This window comes from Gymnodraco acuticeps, unplaced genomic scaffold (genome assembly GCF_902827175.1).
Source record: "Gymnodraco acuticeps unplaced genomic scaffold, fGymAcu1.1, whole genome shotgun sequence".
Classification (NCBI taxonomy): domain Eukaryota; kingdom Metazoa; phylum Chordata; class Actinopteri; order Perciformes; family Bathydraconidae; genus Gymnodraco; species Gymnodraco acuticeps.
The window spans coordinates 509,988-532,760 of NW_022990647.1; the positions used below are offsets into that span (position 1 = coordinate 509,988).

General features: G+C 38.6%; 1 protein-coding gene across 1 annotated transcript in view; it reads right to left on the minus strand.

The window, feature by feature from the left end:
- Nucleotides 1-5,206: 5,206 nt before the first annotated feature.
- LOC117554842 (muscleblind-like protein 1) overlaps nt 5,207-22,773 on the minus strand; it is a gene marked incomplete in the record, with an annotated part of 108,534 nt that continues 90,967 nt past the window's right edge. Inside the window, 6 exon segments of the mRNA XM_034229391.1 lie at nt 5,207-8,698; nt 9,254-9,327; nt 9,780-9,871; nt 10,422-10,457; nt 15,380-15,530; nt 21,232-21,285. Of these exon segments, the coding sequence (XP_034085282.1) occupies nt 9,271-9,327; nt 9,780-9,871; nt 10,422-10,457; nt 15,380-15,530; nt 21,232-21,285 (390 nt within the window).

A 22,773-nucleotide genomic window follows, 5' to 3' on the forward strand; every position in this document is an offset into this window, starting at 1 on the left:
CTGACTATTCTCTCAACTCAGTATTTACATTCTTATATTCAAAGAAAATCAGTAATATCTTTAAAAACTACAAGTCCTTTTCTATCAGCTGTGCACCGTTATGGTGTAAATATAACCTATCTACCAATTGGATCAAATATAAAAGTCAGCCGAATTACTATTGATACTGCAAGGAGATGTATTTTGTGAAAAGAAATTGAAGATGTTATTTAATTGTTGATATATTTATGATCCACGTCAAGTATTCAGTTTTGGCGGCAGTTCCTCATGTTTGTCTAGAAGTCTTCTCATCAGGGCTCTATAAATAAAGAACTACGGCAGATGTATAATATTTAATGCAGCCGAACCGTGTATTACAATGCCGTTATGTGATGACTTCCAAAGAGAAAGCAAGAACACTCTGAATTAGGTATTATTTTATTTTTCGTTTTCGGATATCATATCTTATTAACACCATATCCCAGCGTTCATTACGGCTAAAACATCCAATCAACGAGCTTCAAGCTGAGGATCTTGGGTAATCAGTTCGGTGGGTTTGTGGTGTGTATCGCTCGAAATTTCCCATCTGTTTCCGGTGACTTTATTTACGGCTAAAAAGCCCAAGATTATAGAATTAAACGAATAAATAAAAACAAGGATAATTGTGTGTTATGGTTGAGTAAATAACAGTGTGTTATTTAGAAAATAATAACAAATTAGAAGGAAAAGATTTTAAAAAATACAGATTTCAGTATTTTGAGGCTCTAAACCCCATTTATTTTCCTCACAGATGGAAAAAAGTCCGACATTATACGATTTAAAATAAAAACAAATAAATAAAAAGATAAAACACTGGCATGTAATTTACGTTAGAATAAATAGAATGGTTTTTAATAATAGATGAGAGTAAAATCTACGTCACTTTACAGCCCCGCCCACTTTTGGGGAAACCAACGCTGTCATTTGAACGGCGATCAAGCCTGAAGCCACAGAGCTCTTCTTTTACTGTCTTTTCTTCTTAGAGGAAGTACAGAAACAAGTAACTCTGGATTTGTTTTCATCTTTGAGGTGCAATAAACGACACAGCAGCTTTTTGGCATGTTAAAACTATTATTTTCTGCCTCGCTCATGAGAGCTGCTGAAATTTTCAATTTTCAAAATTTCAAATGTGTGCTCTAAAATGATATTTATAAATGACTATTATCATTATTATAAGCAAGACAATAAATGGCAAAGATATGTAGAAAATAAACGTATTTAAGATACGTTCATAACGAACGTAACGTGGGAGAAAATACGTTTCTAGAAGATATGTAGAAAATAAAGGTATTTAAGATACGTTCATAACGAACGTAACGTGGGAGAAAATATGTTTCTAGAAGATATGTAGAAAATAAACGTATTTGACCCGTTCAAATCCAGTTTTGGACAGTCTGCCGTGGTTCCATCCCATTTCAAAGTGCTGTTTGACGCTCGGCGTAACCCTCGGAGCATACTCTCCAATCACAGAGCTTGAGGACTATCACAGGGTTTGTCAAGCAAAGCGGAGAGAATACTTACTTCCGGGTGTAAAATTCTCTAAAGCAAATGAGCTGCTCCGACCCTCGGTCCTGACGGACTCCAACTTGTGTTTATTAATCAAACAAATAAATAAACACAAGGATAATTATGTGTTATTGTTGAGTACATGGAGAATTGCACAGGGGAAAATAACGTATCTATGCCACAATTTTAGATGCGGATTTTGTTAAACTAATAAGTTTGCGCTGTGGACCAACACTATAAATTGACGGGGAAGGGGGTAGCATTAAAGATAACACCATTAAACAGTTACACAACATAACAGAAATAATATCGATAGCAGCGTCCCTAGCAACCACCTTGGTAACAATGAAAACGTTGTATAGACACAATTTCCTGAAGTAATCTTCGTAATAACTAGCAAACTAAAGATCATGTACATCCACTGCACACATAATCTGAAATAACAACTCATATTTCTCGCATCAAATGAATCAAAACGCATTTTAATGGCCAAACTAACCTTAAAATAGGCATTTTCCACCGAGAATAAAACGAAGTTCGGCCATGTTTTTTTTTTCTGCAGGGAGAAATTTCAAGATCACGTGACATAGACGCCAGCCATTGGAATGAATGGTGAAAAAAAACGTAGGGATCTTACAATTTCAGAGGCGTTTTTGTAGAAATACTACGTCCCAAGTTGTGGACCAACGTAGTTATTACACGTTTTTTTGTGAGACTGGGTTGGTAATTCACAAATCAAAGTGTTCACATTTGAATTGTATCTTTCTGTATTTTCTAATCAATTATAGGACAATTATTCTGTATGATTGGACAGTAACGGCTGAGTGTTCACAGTGCAACTCCTCTTCCCTTTTTCCCCACATTTCAACTTGGCTGGGGATGCAATCTGTTTGTACTCAAACACCCAGAATCACTCACACACTCACACACTATTCAGCCATTGTTGTTGTTTTATAAAGACCCTAATTGAAAAGCTGGGCATGATGACGCGTTTCGGACATAAGGTCGTACATCATACTTTGTGAGGCAGGCGACAGAAGCTGCCATTATTGGATCAGCAATGCTTCATTAAGTCTCCACACGACACAGTCTGCCACTAACGTCTGTGGACAGAGAGATGGAGGGGAGGGAGAGAGGAAGAAGTTAGGACAAAAGCTAGGAGAGGGAAGAGAGAATGAAAAGGGAGCTTACAACTGAGTGATGGAGAAGAGAGAATGAAACTATAGTTGGGCAATAAGGCAAAGAAAACAAAAGATAAGAGGGAGATTAAATGTGAAAAGTAAAAATTGAACAAAACCACAGATTTCCACAATTTTCTGCAATTCAAGCTCATTTGGTGATTCTTCCAGTAGATAATATGATGTAAATTGGTGAGTTAGGAAACAATGCATTATAGAAATTGTCCTGAAGCTTTCCGTTGATGCTTGCTTTGTCTACACTTTCCCAGCATCTCAGGCAGTGAGTTGACAAACCCTCCAGCAGCTTACTTACTCAGAAGATAATTTCACTCCATCCATCCATCCATCCTTTCATCTTTATGTGGCATTTAAACGGAATAATGTTGTTCACTCAGATTGTATAAGATTAGAGGAATACAAAGCATAAGGGACAAATGTCAACTTAATACAGTAGATAGATAGAATTGGAGGGAAGAAACCCTCTTTAATGGTCACACATGCAGAGCACACAGAGTGAAATGTGGCCTCTGCATTTAACCCATCCTAGTACCAGGAGCAGTGGGCAGCGCCCGGGGAGCAATGGGAGTGGTGGGGTGGGGTTGTCTGTTGCCTTGCTCAAGGGCACCACGGCAGGGCCCAGGAGGTGAACTGGGACCTCTCCAAATAGCAGTCCACACTCCATATTTTAGGTCTTGTTGGGGACTTGAACTGGCGACCCTACGGCTCACAGTCCAAGCCCCTACTGACTGAGCCACTGCCGGGTATCAGTATTATTATATTCAAAAGATTTACTCAATGTATCATTGACTGACAAACAGGTGATAGCAGATATCTACACTGTGTTCACTGCAGGAATGTGAGCTCACAATAGCAAAGACATGGTGCTATCTGCTGGCTGTTCTGTGCATCACATCTTTGAAACAGATGCAGGCTTTTTAATTTTTTTTGGAGACCGATGTCTTACCTTTGACGGTTTTCCGACATCATATGAAGCCGCTGCAAACCTGCACAGGTGTTTTCAACTATTTTGGCTAGTTAGAGAGAACTGTGTAGACAAGCACAGGAGGTTTGCTTTAGTAGCATTGACTGAAAACACCTGTTTTAGTGTACCATGACATGGCAATACCCATACCAAACAATTTATAGTCAGAGAAATATTGAGTATGTCGCAACACAAGGTATGTTAAATATTGCATGCCAAAACCAGAATACCCTATTGCATCCAGCCATATTTTGTATTATGCATGTTTTCTGAGTATTGTGTCCCACAATCCTTTGCCCGGCAGATATATGATCAACAGGATCGAAGTTCAAGGAGCCAAGTTGGGACAAAATGGAGCAGTGCATATTTTGTAAGGGCAACTTGAGTACAGTATGTACTTCAAATAAAAGAAGTATTGAATTTGGTACGCAGTATTTCATTATATTTTCAATGCTAAAATATTGACTTTGACATATTCTCCTCCAGTTTGTGTATATGATGTTAACAGAATTAATTGACCAAATATGTCAAGGTATACCTCACCACACTCACTTAGTTTGCCTTAAAACTTGTATCTAATGAAGTCACATTCAGATGTTATCAGTTCGTGCTACTCAAAGAGATGAGACACATATCGCTATCTCAATTAAAATCTTTGTTCCTAATTAGAAGCTTTAGTGGGTAGGAAAAACTAATGCATCAAATTGTGAGGTAGACATAATAGCATTTTAATGAACACCGATATTGATATCGAATCATGAGTGCAAAAAAACCAAAAACATTTAGAATAAATTGTAAGACGTTGGACCACTTTTTGTGTTTGTCAAATGATTATGATTATTGGATCGGAGTACTTGTAATTATTAAAAGTCACTGCACATAATATGTATTTAGAAGATAAAATGAGGGATATCAATTATTTAGTGAATAGATCCAACCATCGTAATAGAATAACAAATCATATCACAATTGCACAGCTGCTAGTCTAACAGATAATTAAAAGTATCTATGTTTGACATATTTCACCAAGTTGGAGATACATGACTTATTGATCAGAGTGCCAGCCACCAGTATCTTCTTTAACTCTGTAATTTAAATGGGAAATAGCATATTTAAGGTATTATGGCCTTTGCAATAACACTAGAAACAACACATTTATTCAGTCAAATGTTTACAAATTAAAGATGCACCACTGTGATCGAATAAAGTCATAGCTCAGAGTTACGTGATATCACTGTTCTTGTTTTGCTGATTATTGATGACTGGTCGATATTACTTTGGCTTTGTTAAAAGGAATAGTTCAAAATGTTTTATACTTTTGTTTTAAAAGTAAATAGAGCTACAAACAGGGCTTTACCCCCACCTAGTGGAAACCTCATACCATTGTTTAAGAGCCAGCTGTTTCTCCCTGTCTTTAGTTTTTGATGTTGTGTTTTGCTGTTTATTTAGTTTTTTTTCAAAAAGTAGAGATATTTATTTAGCTTGAAGAAACAACATTAAAGTATGAAATGTCTGAAACAAATTCTTCTTCATTTGTACATTTTTATTACATTTGATTCATAACAGCAAGAAAATAGCAATGCAGGCCCCGTGAAAGAATTGACAAGATATTTTTTCTCTAAAGTACACATTTCCATCAAAGTAGCCACACCCCAGGTCATATTAGCTACGTTCATGACTTCAGATTTGGAAACATCAGACATGATGTTGAAGGTAATAAAAACCCCAGCAAACACCGACCAGCTTCAGAAATACCGTTTCCCACCTCCATGTAACTCCTGGTTTCTTCAAACACATTCCATTGTGATGAGATTATATTTATGGCTTTAGACTATGACAATCAGCGTTTTCTCTGCAGTCTCTTTTTGAAGGGGTGGCCGGTATACAATCATGAAATATCCTTTCAGGGGGCCTGGAGCAGGAAACCAAGCAGAAACAAACTGCAGCAGAAGACAGAATACATCATATTAGCACTACAAGCAGAAAAACAAACAAGAAAGGAAAAAAGTTTATATTGTATCATAAACGTAAGCATGCGTGCTTGTAGGAGATGATAGATGACAAAGATGATCAGGACACAATTTGAAACTAACGACTTAATGACCAAACCAAAAAACAGTATTTCAATCTGAAATGATTCATAAATTCTGCCTGAACTACATTCCCTGTTTGATCAGTTTCATCTACTATAAGCACAGCTTACAGAAACATAAAGAACAAACTTATAGCTATGGTGTTTGTGTTGCATGTACTCTCCAAGTGGTAAAACTGTAGTGAGTATATTTTAAGAAATCTTTTTTTTTTTCGTTCTTAAATAAACCACTACTCTATTGTTGTATTTTTATATATATTTTATTCAATTACATTGATAGAATATTGTATACTTTAAATACATATTTCTGTGTAACACGTTTTCTTATTCAATATTACTGTTGTGATTTTTTTTTTTACGGAATATGTATTTCCTTTAACATGCATTCCTCTCGGTGTAAAGTAAGGAGACAGGACGTGTTGTGATTGGTTGGGCCTGGCCATGAAACACAGACCTGTCAGTGCAGGCAGGTTAGGGGACCAGACCCACCCAGTCAGGCCCTTACGCTGGAGGGTAGTGGACGCCTCCTCCGGAAGGTTACCTGGCAAACTACAAGCTGCTGACGAAAAAGAAGAGCAACACTCGGCCTTTTCTGAAACGGGTCGGAGAGTATGAACTCAGTGCCCGAATTGATGCAAGCAAATTTGTTCAGCCTTTCATAACATTTTTTTTTTATCCTAGCAAAATTCCTTGTCATTATAGACATCATTTTTTTATTCAAAATAAGATCTCAATATACATGATTCTCTCTTTTTTGACTATGTACAGAGTGCAAAAAAGTCAACCTTTAACACCTTTATCGCTTCACGATTCCCCACCCACCCTTCTTGTTGGCAGATGGCTCAGTAAGAGACGAGTGTGCAGACTCAGTTTCCTACTCGCCATGTTAACCTGACCCCGCCAGTGATGCCCCCAAAAAGTGATCAGATATGCAGCTTGTTTTCCAACATGGCCCAATTTCCAGGGAGAGTAAAAATATTAAAACAATAGTTACTATTTGAAATGGATACAGTAGAAAATAACATTTTTACTCTAAACATCTAAGAACTAGATTATTATAATAGTCTTTTTTTTCTCATATGACTAGTTACAAACCTTACAATCTTTAAAATATTACTCAGTTATCGGCGATGGTTGCCACAGTGACAACTTAGCCTCTCTGTTCTATTATTTCATCACTGTTGGATACTCATATAAAACATCTTTGTTCAAAGAACACAAACAGACTAGAGAAATTGACAATATGCATACAGTTCAACAATATGCATAACGTAGAAAATATTCAGTTACAATCATAATGATACTAAAATTAACATTACATGGAATTTCAGGAAAATGTGCATGAGGAACACACAAACACACACTTTTTTAACCTTATATTCATTCAAAGATAAATATGAGCAAAACTTAAATTCAAACTAAACATCAACGTACTATCCAAACAAAGAAAAGTAAAACACTCCTCATCTAAATGAAAACACAAGAGAGTTCAGAAAACACTGACAAAAAGTGACAATTACATAGTGCTTTGTGTGTGTTAATACAGTATGGCGTGGATTAGGCAACTGGATGGTTCAAAATGGCATGTTGCATTGTGCTGACCCGATGGTACATTCTAAGGCTTTGGATGAGTTATACAATCGTTTATTTTCCTGCCACTTTCCCTGTACTGTCCACCAATTAAATATGCCTGAAGAACACCCAGAACGCAACCAAAACAAAGAGCTCTAGAGATATACTCTGTACCCCCGATCCTACTTTGGGCTCACTTGTGCTACCCACACATTTTAAAATAGTCTACCCACACTCTAGTAACAGTGACACAAAAATACTTTGGCTGACTATCTGAAAGCAGCTCTCAGGTAAACGTATTAAACACCTATACTTAAATATGTCAAACTACATATACATTACACTTAATCTTCTTTGACTATCTTATTTAAAATCTGCATAACCATAGAAATGAAAAACAAATCGGGTCATATTAATACATCACCAGTTGCCTCGTTTTGATATTCTGTCTCAGCATTGAACCAGTCATTTCCTTTCTAAACATCTGACATCAACCACAGAGTCTAAGCAGAAAAAAAAGAAAAAGCTATTCATTCAGTAGAATATTTGATTAAAGCAGACATCTGGGTAAGGTCATCTAATCAGTGGTGCTATCGGGATCACAGGTAACGACAGGTCAAAACATTGGACACCACATGCTGTCCAACAAAGAAAATAGACGTCTTAAAGGAAATTAATGAGTTTAACACTTTGTAGAACTGCTTTAATACCATTCATTTGTGTTTGAGATGTATGGCACTTTACAGGGATGCCTGCAAGGTTAAAGACATGTCTTTAAGAAATAGAAAGGTAGGCTACAATGGTTTGAAAGACACCTTACAGACATTCAGTTGCTAGTTTGCCTCTGATGGTACTCATGAAATTTCCCTTTAACAAAGTAAAATCATAAACAAAATCGTTGTGCATGCATATGTGATTCAGTCAAGTTATTTTTTTTTATGTCAAATGAAATACAAGGTGCACCTTTGTGTAAACATATAAACACATTTAGGTCAGAGACCGCAAACCAATGAACAAACAAACATCATGGTTCTTGGTCAATGGACGTACCAATCCAGTCGATTTTTCTGGTGACTGCTCCACTCGTTTACCTCATGTTAACATTCAAAGTGTGTCTGGTGAATAAAGGTAAGTTGCCTTCACAGATCGAAAGGCAGTCTCTAATGCAAATTATGGTCTTTTCTGTTGTGTAATAGTGTGCATGAAGTACACGTGAAAATAATCCTAACCAACTTTGCCTCCTATGTTAACATACAGATTTATCACAAACCAAGATTTGGTTTTCTGTTTTGCTCTTGGTATTGCAGGCGATATCTTGGACTAGACACCAGCTCGCTCCAGTCCATCTGACTGGAAAACAAATGTGGGAAAAACTGTAACAAAGCATAGTTTAGACAGTTCTCATCATCTTGAAATTGGACTGGGATTTCTCGTGGCAAGGCCTTATACAAAACCCTGCATAATGTTAAATGAAAACGTTTATTGTGCTTCAAATGTCAAGATTTTTGTTTGAATATTCTTGCTTTTATAATATCTGGCTCAAATGCATAACTCTCTGTTAAACCACAAATTATCTTAGTTTTTCAGAGGATAAAACAAGTAAGAAAGGAAAGATAACAAAAGTAAAAAAATAACGTGCATCCGCACTGTTATTTGAAAATGAGATGGATTTCTTCTTGAACCACTCTTCCACCTATAGTCATGAAAACTGGGTCATACATTTTTCAATAATCTTGCTGATGAAAAAACTAACAGAACCAAACTCCAAGTAACTGGCTGACCAAATAACGTTGTCAGCTGCTAAATATGAAGTGCGGCAAATCCTTAACTTATAAAGCAAAACACATCAAACAGTATTGTTCTAAAGCAAGAATGTGAGAGGTTAGAAGGATGTTCAGTACATACTGTTCTGATTGGGACTCCTACATCTGGGTCAAATACTTGTGACTAGTCATATGGTCTGCAGATATCATTGGAATCTGATGGAGGGGGAGGAAAAAAGGCAGACAGAAGAAAAGGGGTCAGACTGTAATGAGGACAAACGGCACTTCAAGTTGACAATTAAAAAAGGATGTATCTGGTATCTAACTAAGATAAGAGTCTCTGGAAAGCTAGCAAATATTAGAGATGAGCCATTCATGTATTTTTTATTAAGAGGCACATGGGAATCATAAGATTTTAAAAAAAACAACATATACTGATAAGTCGGAGCTGATACCAAAATTGAAGAGAGAGCGAGAGAGAGAGAGAGCAAGACAGAGATAGAGAGAGAGAATTAATACAATTAATGAATGAATTGTATTTTATTATCATATCACTATTGAATTGTATTATCCTTGACGCTTTGGCAGTATTGTTCACCTGACATTCATGCCAATAAAGCATATTGCATTGAATTGAGAGAGAGAGAAAAGTCAGAAGAGGAGCAAACCTGATTGGTTGTTGCGGTTGCAAAGGGAACACTTGTGTGAGATGTATTGGCTGCAGACATAGTGACTGGAGTAGCACCGTGCATCATGGGTACTTGAAGGGAAAGATCACACAGGTAGTTGAAGCAGAGCAGATTCAAAGCTTTTCATGTATTCACTTCTACACATCTATCTATAGATGATAACAAACATTTAAAAAATATGTTAAATAGCTTTAAATCAAATCTATTTTAAGTGAACTTTAGAGTCCTTTCTTGTAATGAGGCGCTATAGAGGTTAAAACACTCGGGATGGAAGTATAAGGAAGCAAAGGTCAGGGGGGTTTGGACTGCAACAAGCATTAGGTGACAGATCTGTGGCAGAGCAAAACGAGGTGCATTCAATACCACAAAGATGTATTGCAGGGCATAATAAAACATATAACTTCTAATTCAAATGACATAATTACATTGCATTCACAATTAATATTTTATCAGTCACACTGTCGGCTGCTTTGAAAAGGGTTTACATTATGCCTTTCCAGTCTGATGTTAAAATCTAAATTCATGAAATGGCGATTGCGCTCACAGTATGAGGTGAGTCGAATGACTCGTGAATGACTGCAATGGGCTCAGAGATAATCAGTAAGGAATGCTGGCACCTACCAATACTTGTTGCTGGTGTCATGCAAAAAATCGAGCCTGCCCATCATGCATTGCAACAGGGAGTGGAGTGAAAAGGGAGAAAACAAATTACATGTTATAAAAACAGACATATAGGATTTAACGTTGGGATGGATTTTGATTTACAGATAGAAATTTAACAATTTAACATTCTGAAAATAAGCTAGCATAAATCATCAATCAAATACTTGGCAGACAAGGATAGAGCTGTGAATACAAGAATGTTGCATAGTATATATTGTCTTGAGATCAAAATCCCTGACATTTTTCAAAAGCCATTGAATATATATAATATGATATTGAAACTGATATTACCAGAATTATTGATAACCATTATTGTGGTTGATAAAAAGACCAACTGTAAAATAATGTAAAATTGCAAATACAGATATAAATGCATACAAGAGTAGTCCTAATACCTTTAAAAATACTAATAATTAACCTGACTCGTCACTCCATGGTATAGAGCAGGGGTGCCCACACTTTTTGGGCTGGTGAGCTACTTTTGAAATGACCAGCTCACCGAGGTCTACCAACCAAAAATAAAATCCCAAATTGCAAGGGTTGCTGAATAACACCTTTTATTTATACATGGGATAATATGGCTGCAACAAACGACTCATTTGATAATCGATTAATCTATCGATTAATGAAACGACTAATCGACTATTCAGACTATTACTGTATGCCTTGCACAATTTCTCAAACGCTCTTATTTAGCCATCAACTTTTAGATTTAGCTTGAGGTTGTTTTAGGCATGTGGAAACTAACAAGACAATAAAGATGAATACTTGATTCAAAAATACATATATTATTAAATTAACAAATTGTTTACAAAACTAACATTGCTTTTTATTTAAATAAAATAAATAATATTTCGCATCAAAAGAAACAACAATGTTTTAACAAATCCTATTAAATAATGTGATGACAGAACTGTGACCAGAATAGCTGAAACTTTAACAAAATAAAGAGTAACTCAGTTTCCTCTAATCATTAACTCCATGTTTGAATCATTGAGTTAACTCCGTGTGTTGCTGCTAGCATACAGAACACCTGACGTGGAAACGTTACTCTGGATGGGGCTACAGAGCTGCTAGAAAGACAGTGGAACCCGGTGCATTCCTCCGTCTGAATGTGGTGCACTTTTGATAAATGTTTCGACACATTGCTCGTGTTCCCGCCCTCACATGCTGAACTCTCTCTTGGCAAGGAGCATTGTCCTCCTCAAGACGGGTAACATGTAACCACACCTTGGAGCGCTTCTCTCCGCCATCCCCTCCGTGTGTTTCTGCATGTAGCAGCCGCGTGTGTGTAAACTGCCCCGCCCCCTCGCGCACAGAAGGGAGAGAGAGATCTCGTCTCGATTGGAAAGGTCGAAAATACACCGACATTTGTTTGTCTTTGTGCATATTAGAAACGAGTTGGCGACACTAAGATTGCGAGATAATGTTTGTGTAGCAATAATACAGACCTTTCTCAACTCGCTACTCGGAGGGAAGTCGCTGTCATATGCCTTGTGAACACTCCGATAATGCCTCTCCACGTTACCTTTCTTTGGCAGAGCGACGCTTGCTTTACAAATAAGGCAAATAACCTTTGAATGTGACATCACAAACAAATATTCTTCCTCCCATTCTGGGTGGAAGTGGTATGTCTTTAGCTTCTTGCTCGGTCCCGCACTCATTTGGTTGTTTGTCTCTTGTTAGTCTCTTTAACTTAATTTGAGTTTTCCCGGCACTTGACTGATTTTGTATCGCTTTGCATTCTGGGTTAACAGACTGGAAAGCGATAGGTCGCTTTTTCTGTCAATCAAGTAAACTCCTGAATTAAGTGGCAGGGAGGCCAAGGGAGGAGGGATCAAAACCGGTTTTGTCTATTTTAACGGAACACGATTTTTTTTTTTAAGAATGACTCGCGATCTACCAGCATTGCCCCCGTACTGAGACGTACTGGGCACCTCTGGTATAGAGAGTGTGCAGTTACAGATGTAGCGCTTCATTTCAGACAGTTTGAAACGCGAGGGCCGTGATCTGCCCTCGCTCAAGGGAAACCTCCAGCTTGACTTGAGACCTCCCCCATGATAAATAAATGTAATGAAGCCAGCTGCAATGGATCATTGATCCACCAGGGGGTGCAGTGGGGTTCCACACTGGAGCTCATGTGAAATAAAGTCAGATACAGTACGCTGGATGTACAGCGGAACTTTGTTAAGATCCATATATCACGGATATCAAACTCTGTGCTAAATAAGAGACATGTAATCATTTACAAAACATCACCATGTTGTTATTTAACAAAATAATGTTGTTTAGTCGAAAAAAACGAACGGGAAGAAATGCAGCCCGGCTCTCGATTTTTAATCCTAATTTAATCATCATCTTCACCACGATCATTTATGTTTATGTTCGCCGAATTGACATGAAATCACTGACACATAATATACTGTATTCAACTTCATTAAAACGTTATTAACGTGCCTAAACTCAGTAATTCACTAAAAATATTTATATTTTAATGGAGCCTCGTCGGCAGATCAGGATCCCAACGCGTAGCGGAGGGATCTTGATCTGCATGAAGGGTGTTATTTTCCCCATAAGGAACACGTCGCTGCAAATTATCACGCTTATTACATGGCCACATTCTCAACAAAGTAACGACATGACTCCCAATATTAATTGAAATGCTTTTATGGATTTAAAAAATGTTTTTATTGATTTAAAAAATAGTTGTTCAACTTGTATGTATTGATTTAAACTGACATGCATCCACTAAGAAAAATAGTCCGTTGTTACCGTTTTAGTTGTTACCCCGGCCACACGAGGACGACAACGGTCGTTTGCCTTACTGTTTAGTGTCATATAGACCGTTCGGCCACACGAGGACGACCGAATACGGCACTAAACGACTGCGGAAACGATAACGGGTCTCAAGGTGGATAGAACGGCATACACAACGCTCTGGGGGGTCCGCGGCTCCGTGTGTACGCCCTATACGATCATTTTCTGATAATGATGAGGCAATAGCCCCGCCTCTCCCCACCTCTGCTGCTCACCCCCGCGTCAAAGTAAACTGCACACTGAATTCAGATTATTTATCTTTCTCTCGATATGGACATAAACGCGAGTGAAGTCTAATCTGACAGGACGGAGACACCTCTCAAACTACCTAAACTAGTTATAAATATGTTTATTTTTACTGTCGGCCGGGTCACTCATTACTGGATCAGCTGCTGCATGAAACAGACACTGGCGCTGTCCGAAGAGAGGGAGGAAAAGAGAGGCTCCGTGTATTTTATTATTATATTATATAGAGTCGTTATTCATTTGTTTTAAAGCTCAATAAATAACAAAGAAGACCTTTGACCGGCACTTTATAATTTTGTCGGAAGATTTCAACTTTAATACACGTTGACTGGCGAGAAACTCTGCCCGGTTCCCTCGGCCCCCACCGCGGAGAATAAACAGAAGGGCAACCATGACAACCATGCTTCTTCGCTGCTTTTGTGGAGGAAGTTACAGCGCCACGTACAGGCTCCTGCATATGTACTGCAGCTTCTCCAGCGGTTGGAGCTAAACGGAGCTGTCTCGTGTGGACAGACACTATCCGGATGACTATTGCGTGTGGACGGAAGCTTTTTTGCGATTGCGTTTGCGTTAATCCTATGCGTTTAGCCGTTTTCGTCCTCGTGTGGCCGGGGCTTAATCAGACCTGTTTTTTAAATGAAATCTGACGGCAGGCATTTAGTTCTGATCACCTATGATAAATGCGCCACACCTAATCGCTGGCCATTCAGCCACACAGCTCCCTCAGTGCTTCTCAAAGTGTGGTCCGCGGACCACTGGTGGTCCGTGAACGCCCCCTAGTGGTCCGTGAGTATATTGGTAACATTTCACATTTGAAATAAATTAATCTATTTAAGTTTTCCGCACTCTCGCGGGAATATCTCCGCAATGGAGCGAGCTTAAGTTTCACTTTCAATTGCATGACATAGCCCAGTGCAACACCTTCGTCACACATGTTGCCACTTGTTTGTACCATTTTCAGGCTATTTGTAATCTGTTCTAGAAAAACTATGTGTTTTTTGGATATTTGTGGAGTTAGGTGGTCCGCGAGTGTTTTTTAATTGGTTAAGTGGTCCTTGGTATGAAAAAGTTTGAGAAACACTGCTCTATACAAATCAAACTGTAGACGGTGTGAAAGCACCTATTGTTTTAAATAATGGTCGGAATGTGACCTGTGAGCCTTCTGAATTACCGTGGGACAGCACATTCTAAACTAAAATGTTCAATCAATAAAGTAACATCTTATCTTATCTTAATAATATCTTCATATTAATAATAATAATAAATCATACAGTATGTGTCCGAAAGGGAGCAGGAGGAAGCAAACACAAAAATATACAAAAAATATACTGTATATTAAAGCAAACGATTGTAACGGTAAAAGTATGAGCATAACAAATAAAGAAGTGTAATGTAAACATTTACATTATTATTATGATTATTTAATATATAAAGACTATATATTATTGAATTACAATATTAGATATACTTTAGTTGATCTAAAATATTGATGTGTTCAAATGCTCTTCAAAACACAACTGCAAGTCCATGAAACTTGTCTTTCTGTATTTGTGAATGAAGCGCCATCTCCTGGTTAAAACCTGAAATTGAAAATCTGGCAATGCCCTCCTGGAAAATAGTGGGAGAGCTTAACATTCCTCGATACTGGTCTTAGGCAGGTCGTAGGCAGGAAGCTGTAAGCTGGAGTCTGAAATGAGGTGCTACATCTGTAAGTCCAAGCATGTATGTTCCGCCTTATCATTAATAATTAAATCACATTCACTGCTGATGTAAAAACATAATAAGTTGTGAGACATGTGATTTGAAAGCCAATAGCAATGGGATCCAACTACACAAGAAGGCTTTGGCCTTACCTGACGGTATGAAGGCAGCCTGCTGCTGAAACTGCATGTTGGCCAGGGCCTGGTGGTACTGGAACATGCCAGCGTTGAACATAGTGGTGGCACCATTGGATTTTTCAAGTGCAGGTCTCTTTGGTAAAGGAGGCAAGATGTGAGGGAGCCCCTGAAGAGGGGACAACACCAAAATAAAGGGATGGGAGTGAGGGAAACCAGAGGATGGTAGCAGTGACATTCAGGACAGAGAGAAAAAAAGAATTTCATTAGAAGATTAAGTGTCCCTTTCAAAGAGCTTTTACAGACACTTGCAAGCAAGCGGTGAACAGTGGAGCGAGCTGACAAACTGTGACGTTTATCTTGCTCATCATAACCAAAAAAGTGTTCTTAGCACAATGTCACAGATCTATAATATGATTTTGAATTAAGCAGTTTGTTCAATACCAGTGGTGAACCGTCAGGGCCTTCAAGGTATTCAGAGAATACACTCAGATAAAACAACCAAAAAATCGATTTAATTATATAAATAAAATGTATATAAAATGAATAAATGAGAATCAAATCTGTGTTGTTGATCTATAATATTACAGTGTTACGTTGATTTGTTTGTCCTTCTCGGACCATGCACTACGCATTTCAGTGGTTTTGTGTTAGAAAAGAAAGCAACCAATCAGATCTTGTTCTGGGTCTCTGGGTAGAATAGAGTGGCGAAGTCCCTCCCCTTCTGGTGGACCTCCATGGGACCTTATTTCGAAAAAATTATGTATTGAAGTCAATGGAGAGAGAAAGATTATCTTTCGATCCCGTTTGAATTGTGCCACGTATTACACATATGATGTTTGTCAATTTAAAAGATAATTTTGCAAGTAAAAAAAAAAAAAATGTGTCGTAACACATTTGTTTGTGTGAAACGCTCAATGAACTACATCTCTGGCCTCGCAGAACAACACACGTCACCAAGATGGCCGTCACTACTGTCTTGTCAACAAAACGATTGACTGCCCTCACTATCACCACAATGAAACACGTCCAGACTCCAGACGAATGTCATGCAAAGCTGCCAGCCTGCCTTCCTTTGATTCTCTCTGAACTGCCTGGTCTTTTTAATGTTTAATGTCAACCATTTGTGCAGATAGCATGAAGTAGAAAAGATCGGCGATCGCCAATGCTAGCGTTAGCATTTCTCCCCCGGGCTTAAATTGTGTATTATAGAATGATCACACCGGTGACAGTAGCCTACTCTTCAAAGGGTTCACGAAATATGACTACTACTCTTACTGTTTAACATTTTGGGTTACTTAATGTCACTTCATATTAAGGCTAATAAAAATGACAAGGCTGTAATGCTAATTAACGTGCTAGCTAGGTAGCTAACTTGATCCTGGTCCTTTCATCAGACGGGAAGCGAAAGAATGAGCAAGATCCATTGCTGGTATGATAATAACCTGGTACTAAGCACACAGGCATCTTGTTAAAGTTATCTTATCTTAGCCAGCGCCATATAGATAGATTATATCTATATGGCGCTGATTTTAGCTATCTCTTAGTGGAGAAAAACAATTGTGACATCACTTACGCTACTCTGGGATTTGTAGTCTTTCTAGTTGCGTATTTTTCATAGTCTTATATTTCAACAGTTTTACGACAAACTGTGACTTTTTTTACATCGAAATAATTTTTTAAGATTGACAAACATCATATGTGTAATTCATGGCACCATTCAAACGGGATCGAAAGATAAGTTTTCTCTCTCCATTGACTTCAATACATTATTTTTCTGAAATAAGGTCCCATGGACCGGAAGTAGATGGGCGTGACTTCGCCACTCTATATCCTTCAACCAAGGTATTCTATATCCAGGGGTGCACATAACTTTTTTGCCCTGGTTCTCAAAGGAGCACCTGGAGATGTTGCTTGGTGCTCATCCATAAAATGAAATAAACCCTAACTTTTGAGGGGGTCTTTATTTGCCAGACACACGGCACTGAACACACGTGCAGAGGTGAACACAGAACACACACACAGAGGTGAACACAGAACACACATGCAAACAGAGGTGAACACAAGACAACATTAGCACGACCAGTAATCCTACAACCTGTCATCACTACCCTCCTGACTGTTCTCCTCACTGTCTTCCTCTCTGTCAGACATGGTAACTGATGATGTAGGCCTACTTCTTTCTCTCTGGTTGAGTCTGTGATTAGCTGCTTGCATCCACAAGTCAACAGCTGGGTTTGGGTCGAAAGTCTCTGTTGTCATCTTAGAAAAGTGGATGTAATCAAATAAGTATGTGAACATAACCAATAACCTACCATAGCCAATAACAAATGAATGTAACTTATTTTATTTGTGTTGTTCATTCATATCTTATTTTACCTTAACATTTATTTATTTATGCATTTTTTTTATCTCTCCAGTTTTAAAGGATATTTTTGGTTACTGTCCTATAGTATACATTGGAATGATTTCAAACCTGTTTATCCCAATAATTATAAAGGAGTGCCTTGGAAATATGTGTTTACATAAATTGTGACCAAACCGTTTGAACTTAGACTAAAGTGAACTATCTAAACACTCAAGAGTCCTTTACCTCACTGAGCTGTAGTATCAGCCTCTCAGTCTGACTGGAGAGGACTCTCCCTCCACATTATTGTAGAAACATCTTCTTCTTATATCCGTTAGAGCAGCTAGCACGGCACCAGATTCTAATAACAACAGCGCCGGTACCGGTGCACCCTCCCTCTCTCCCTCTCTCCCTCGCACTTTAGCTGTGAGCTGCGGGTGCCAGATAAGCCAACATCCCCCATTTTCATCACTTACAGCGGCCATCGTACAGGGCAAATGAAATGTGTAACCGGGGTGAAAAGGGTGTTACATTTACTTAATTATGAATATTGTTACATCAAGGCCGAAAATTAGGATGAGCCCCAACGGTCAAAAAAATGTTTTTCCCTCCCAGAACTGCCAGCGCAGCGCCTCCACAGATCTGGCGCCCGAGGCGAACATCTATAACGCCAGTGCCACGGGCCGGCCCTGAGTTCATATGCAACTCGCAAATATCTTTCTCTCTTTCTCTCTTCTCTCTTCTCTCTTCTCTATTCTCTCTTCTCTCTTCTCTCTCCTCTCTTTTCTCCCTCTCCCTCTCTCTCAATGTTGGTGCGCAAATGCGCCTTTTTTCAAATGACCCGGTGCTCTTTTTTTGGCGGAGGTGCGCATGCGCACCTGCGCACCAGTTATGTGCAGCCCTGTCTATATCCTTGATAGAATGCCCTGGCCGTTGCACTGAATGAGAGCATGTTTGGACTGACAGTTTGATCAACCAATCATATATTGATTTGTAGCCAATGGGCGTATTCTTTCAGAGTTTCCCTCGGTTCCAGGGTACTCTAGAACAGTGGTTCCCAAACTTTTTTCAAAAGAGCCCCCCCCCAAATGACTCCTGTTGGAAGTTGCGCCCCCCCCCCCCCCCCCCACACACAAGGGGGGACGCAACAGCAGTAATTAAAGTTTAAAAGTCTCAAAAATGCTACAACTCCTGTCACAAACTAGATGAATGTGAAGTATTTTGTTAAAGGAGGATGAAAGCGTAATTAAGGAGCACTATTGGAGTGACTTTGATGGTTATTGGACTCAGGATTAATTCATTTGGATTCCCGCTGTATCAAGAAATTAAAGGTAGACGCGGAAGTGGAAGCAATTCACAAAGGGATTAAACTGTTTAAAACACATGCTCAAAGTAAACCGGATTTTGCCGATGTCTTTATGTGGATTCAAAAGTCGTAAATAATCTACAAAATGGAGGAGACCGATCTGATCGGAGCAACTGTGACAAATAATCCAACTGAAACCAGCATGGACAATATGTTTTAAAAATGCGCTTATCCAGAAAAGCCTGGTTTGGACACTTTACGGGCAGAAGAAACATTTCTATTAACGTTGATGCAAACACACGTATGGTGAAAAAAGAGAGAACTATTCGAAGCAGAACAAAAACAGCGTAATATACCATCTGACAAAGGCCTGTGCTATAATGCTTAAATTAACTGGCTATTCTTTATAATATACTCAGATCAATAGGAGACAGAGATGTTAAGTTATAAATCAAGGGTTTTTATTATTATTTACAGCAGGGGTGGGGAACCATTTTCCTTTCAATTTTTACAACATCCTCCGAGGGCCATACAAATGATTGAACTCAACCTCTACTTAAAAAAACTAAAATCACAGCCCATTCATTTCGCCTTTCTTTCATGTTGTGCAAAGAAAAAGCAACCTCTTAATCCAGATATCTTACCATGACTCGCGCATGCATGCATGTGCACGGTTGTGGCAGAAATATATGGACACAAGATGTGTGCAAATGTATTTAGTATCCTATCCATGTGAACATGATTTAAGTGGGGGGGGGGGACCTAACCTCCTCTAGTAGGGGGGACCGGGGGCATGCTCCTCCGGGAAGATTTTTTTTTTTAAATATTGAAGTTAAAAGCATCAATCTGGTGCACTTTGAGAGCGGTCTAGATTTCTTCTTATTTTTTGAAGTGAGAAGTTGTCCGTCAGTCGGACTGACAGTCGGACTGACAGTCGGACTGACAGTCGGACGGACCAACCACCCCCAAAACGAAAACTCTTCGGTTCTCCACGAATTACACAAGTCACCCAAATCAGCGTTAAAAAAGTGGGAGGCCCGAAAAGCGACTAATTCGCATCACTGATTAAAGAAAGAATTATAAATGTCTGTCTTTGTATGCCTTTAATACTAACTTGAATTGTTATTCAAATTAATTAATCAATTATTTTTTATATTTTATTGTAATGTAGAAACAAAGGCTTTTAGTGACAATCATGTATTGCTTTACAATTATATGTAAATAAAAGTCTAAATATGATATTTGGCCTCAAATCATCTGAGGCCTGGCACCCCCCCCTGCGATCTTTGGCGTCCCCCCAAGGGGGGCGCGCCCCCCCAGCTTGGGAACCACTGCTCTAGAAGGCCCGCTAGTTAACTGGCTCGAGACAGAGGATCTATGAATGCGACGAAGCAATTCATGCTGTTTTATTGTTTTTAACGTTGAAATGACAAGTGCAACAGGTGAAGATGAAGTTGTTGCAGAATTGTTGTGAGTACCCTTTTCAAGACGACAATTCAGTGAAAAGACGGACATTATCATGCCACGGAGGGGGGGGGGGGGGGGGCGGTGGGGTGTGTGTGTGTCTACAGAAGGTCCAGTTGCGATAGACACGGTTCGCCGCTGTTCAATACATATTTTGCAGTCTACAGAAGGTCCAGTTGTGATAGACACGGTTCGCCACTGTTCAATACATATTTTGCAGGCTAAGGAGTAACTAGATCTTTCTTTTACCATAACTGTAATCACAGCTGAAACTGTTTTTTGTATTGATTGTTGGACCGACAACAGAAATTATGTAGTAAGAGAAAGCTGCACTGCCAGCTTCATGAGAATAGTACATTAAGCCATGTTGAGACACCTCTTTAACACTTACACATGCATGGGAAGTGACAGAATCATGCAAAGACTGTTTTATTAGCAACTAAAATGTTATATTTGCATGCCATCAATAACTTGCTTTTGAGATGCACTTAAGGTGATGAACTGACCACTGTGAGTAAAATATGTAGGGGGGTCTACTACTTAAGGCCTTCTTTCTTTGGTTTAGTCCGTCATGTTTCGATAAAAATGCAAATGGACATTTTACGAAAAAATATATATACGAAACGAATGGCTTCATCAGTTCATCACCCCTTAGTGCTTTGTCATTACATCTACTTAGATTTTTACAACTAAAAAGGTATATCTACTACACCACAGCTACATGCCAAGCTAAAAGGTGAAAGGTCATAGTACCAGGTCAAAAGTTGCGTTGAGGGGTCGCTTCAGTGATTTGACAGCCGACTGAGTCTTAATTAGCAGGCAGCGAGCACATGATGGCAATGGGCCAATGGGGTTCAAGCGCATTAACATAAACCAGCAAGCGAAGTGTGGGTTGGTGAAAAAAAAAAAAAAAAAAACAACAAACAAATAAAAACAAATCATTGGAATGCAATATACACCAATAACAAGACTAAGGCATGCAAAAATAATTAGGGTTTAACATAGACATATTGTCTTTAACAAATTCCATTTCCACAAAAAACTGTAATGCTTAAAAAATATATATTTTATATCTATCAATTAAAATAAAAAGTCAATATTTGACTAGGCAAAGGGCTATAATATACTATACCTGATTGGGACACATTTTAGAAAGCTAATACCAACATGGTGGAAATTAACAGCAAGCTTTACAGTTGACTATTTAGAAAAAATCTAACAACCATTGACTGCAAACAACAACAAAATGTATAACTATCAAAGCCGCAAAACAAGGAAGAGCAGGAGAAGGGGAGCAGTAGGCTCAGTCACAAACTAGCATGATCACAGCCTGCTGCTAATAAAGCACACATCAACTCTGAATCCTCTCGGTGCATATTGGGTTAGAGCTAAAGGGAGCAGGAACAGACGAGACTGGGAATCTGGGATGTGTGATGGAAGGTTGAGTAAAAGTACAGGGTAGAAGGTGTACACTTAAACAACTATATTCATACGATTTTGAAAGTCTAGGCATTGTTCACAACTGCTTATGTGTAGGTCATGTTGAATATAAACCAAATATTAGAATAGTTTAATAATTTGTTTTTGGACATCGCATGATAAATAAAATCTGGCTTAATCTATGGGATAACTATATGAACTCTACTCTTTAGGTTATACTTAAAGGTCACCTATTATGCAAAATCCCCTTGTTCATGTATTTTATACATAAACATGTGTCCCCTCTGTGTAAAGAGATTCTGAAAGTTTCAGGAAAAAAGATTCGCTCACTTTTTGTCCTGATCCATTTATATAAAAACCTGTCTGAAAATGAGCTGATCAGATTTTGGCCACTTTATGATGTCATAACGATTTTCTGGCTTGTGTAACCATTAGCCAACCAAGGTAACCCCCGCCCCCCTTATCACCTGAATCTCCTCCTAGATTACCATTGACTTCTTTTTAACCAAATATCACTCAGAGGGGCGTGGGGAGGGGCTCCTTATTTTCATCTGAAGTAACAGACAGAGAATCAGCACTTTTGAAACAGGGCTGAAACAGGGCTGAAACAGGGCGGAAACAGAGCGGTTTATGGGATGCTACAATGCACGATATGTTTGGTATTTCAAGCAAAACACTTCAGAGACATGTTTTGTATTATATCTGAGACCTATAATATATTGATGAAAAACAGTATAATAGGGGACCTTTAAGTGGTTTGAACTGAAAGTTATTTATCATGTTGCATAAACTGAGGTTGCTATGATACATTCAATGTTATTTAGCTTGAGTCTTTACTGATGTTCAAATCTGTGG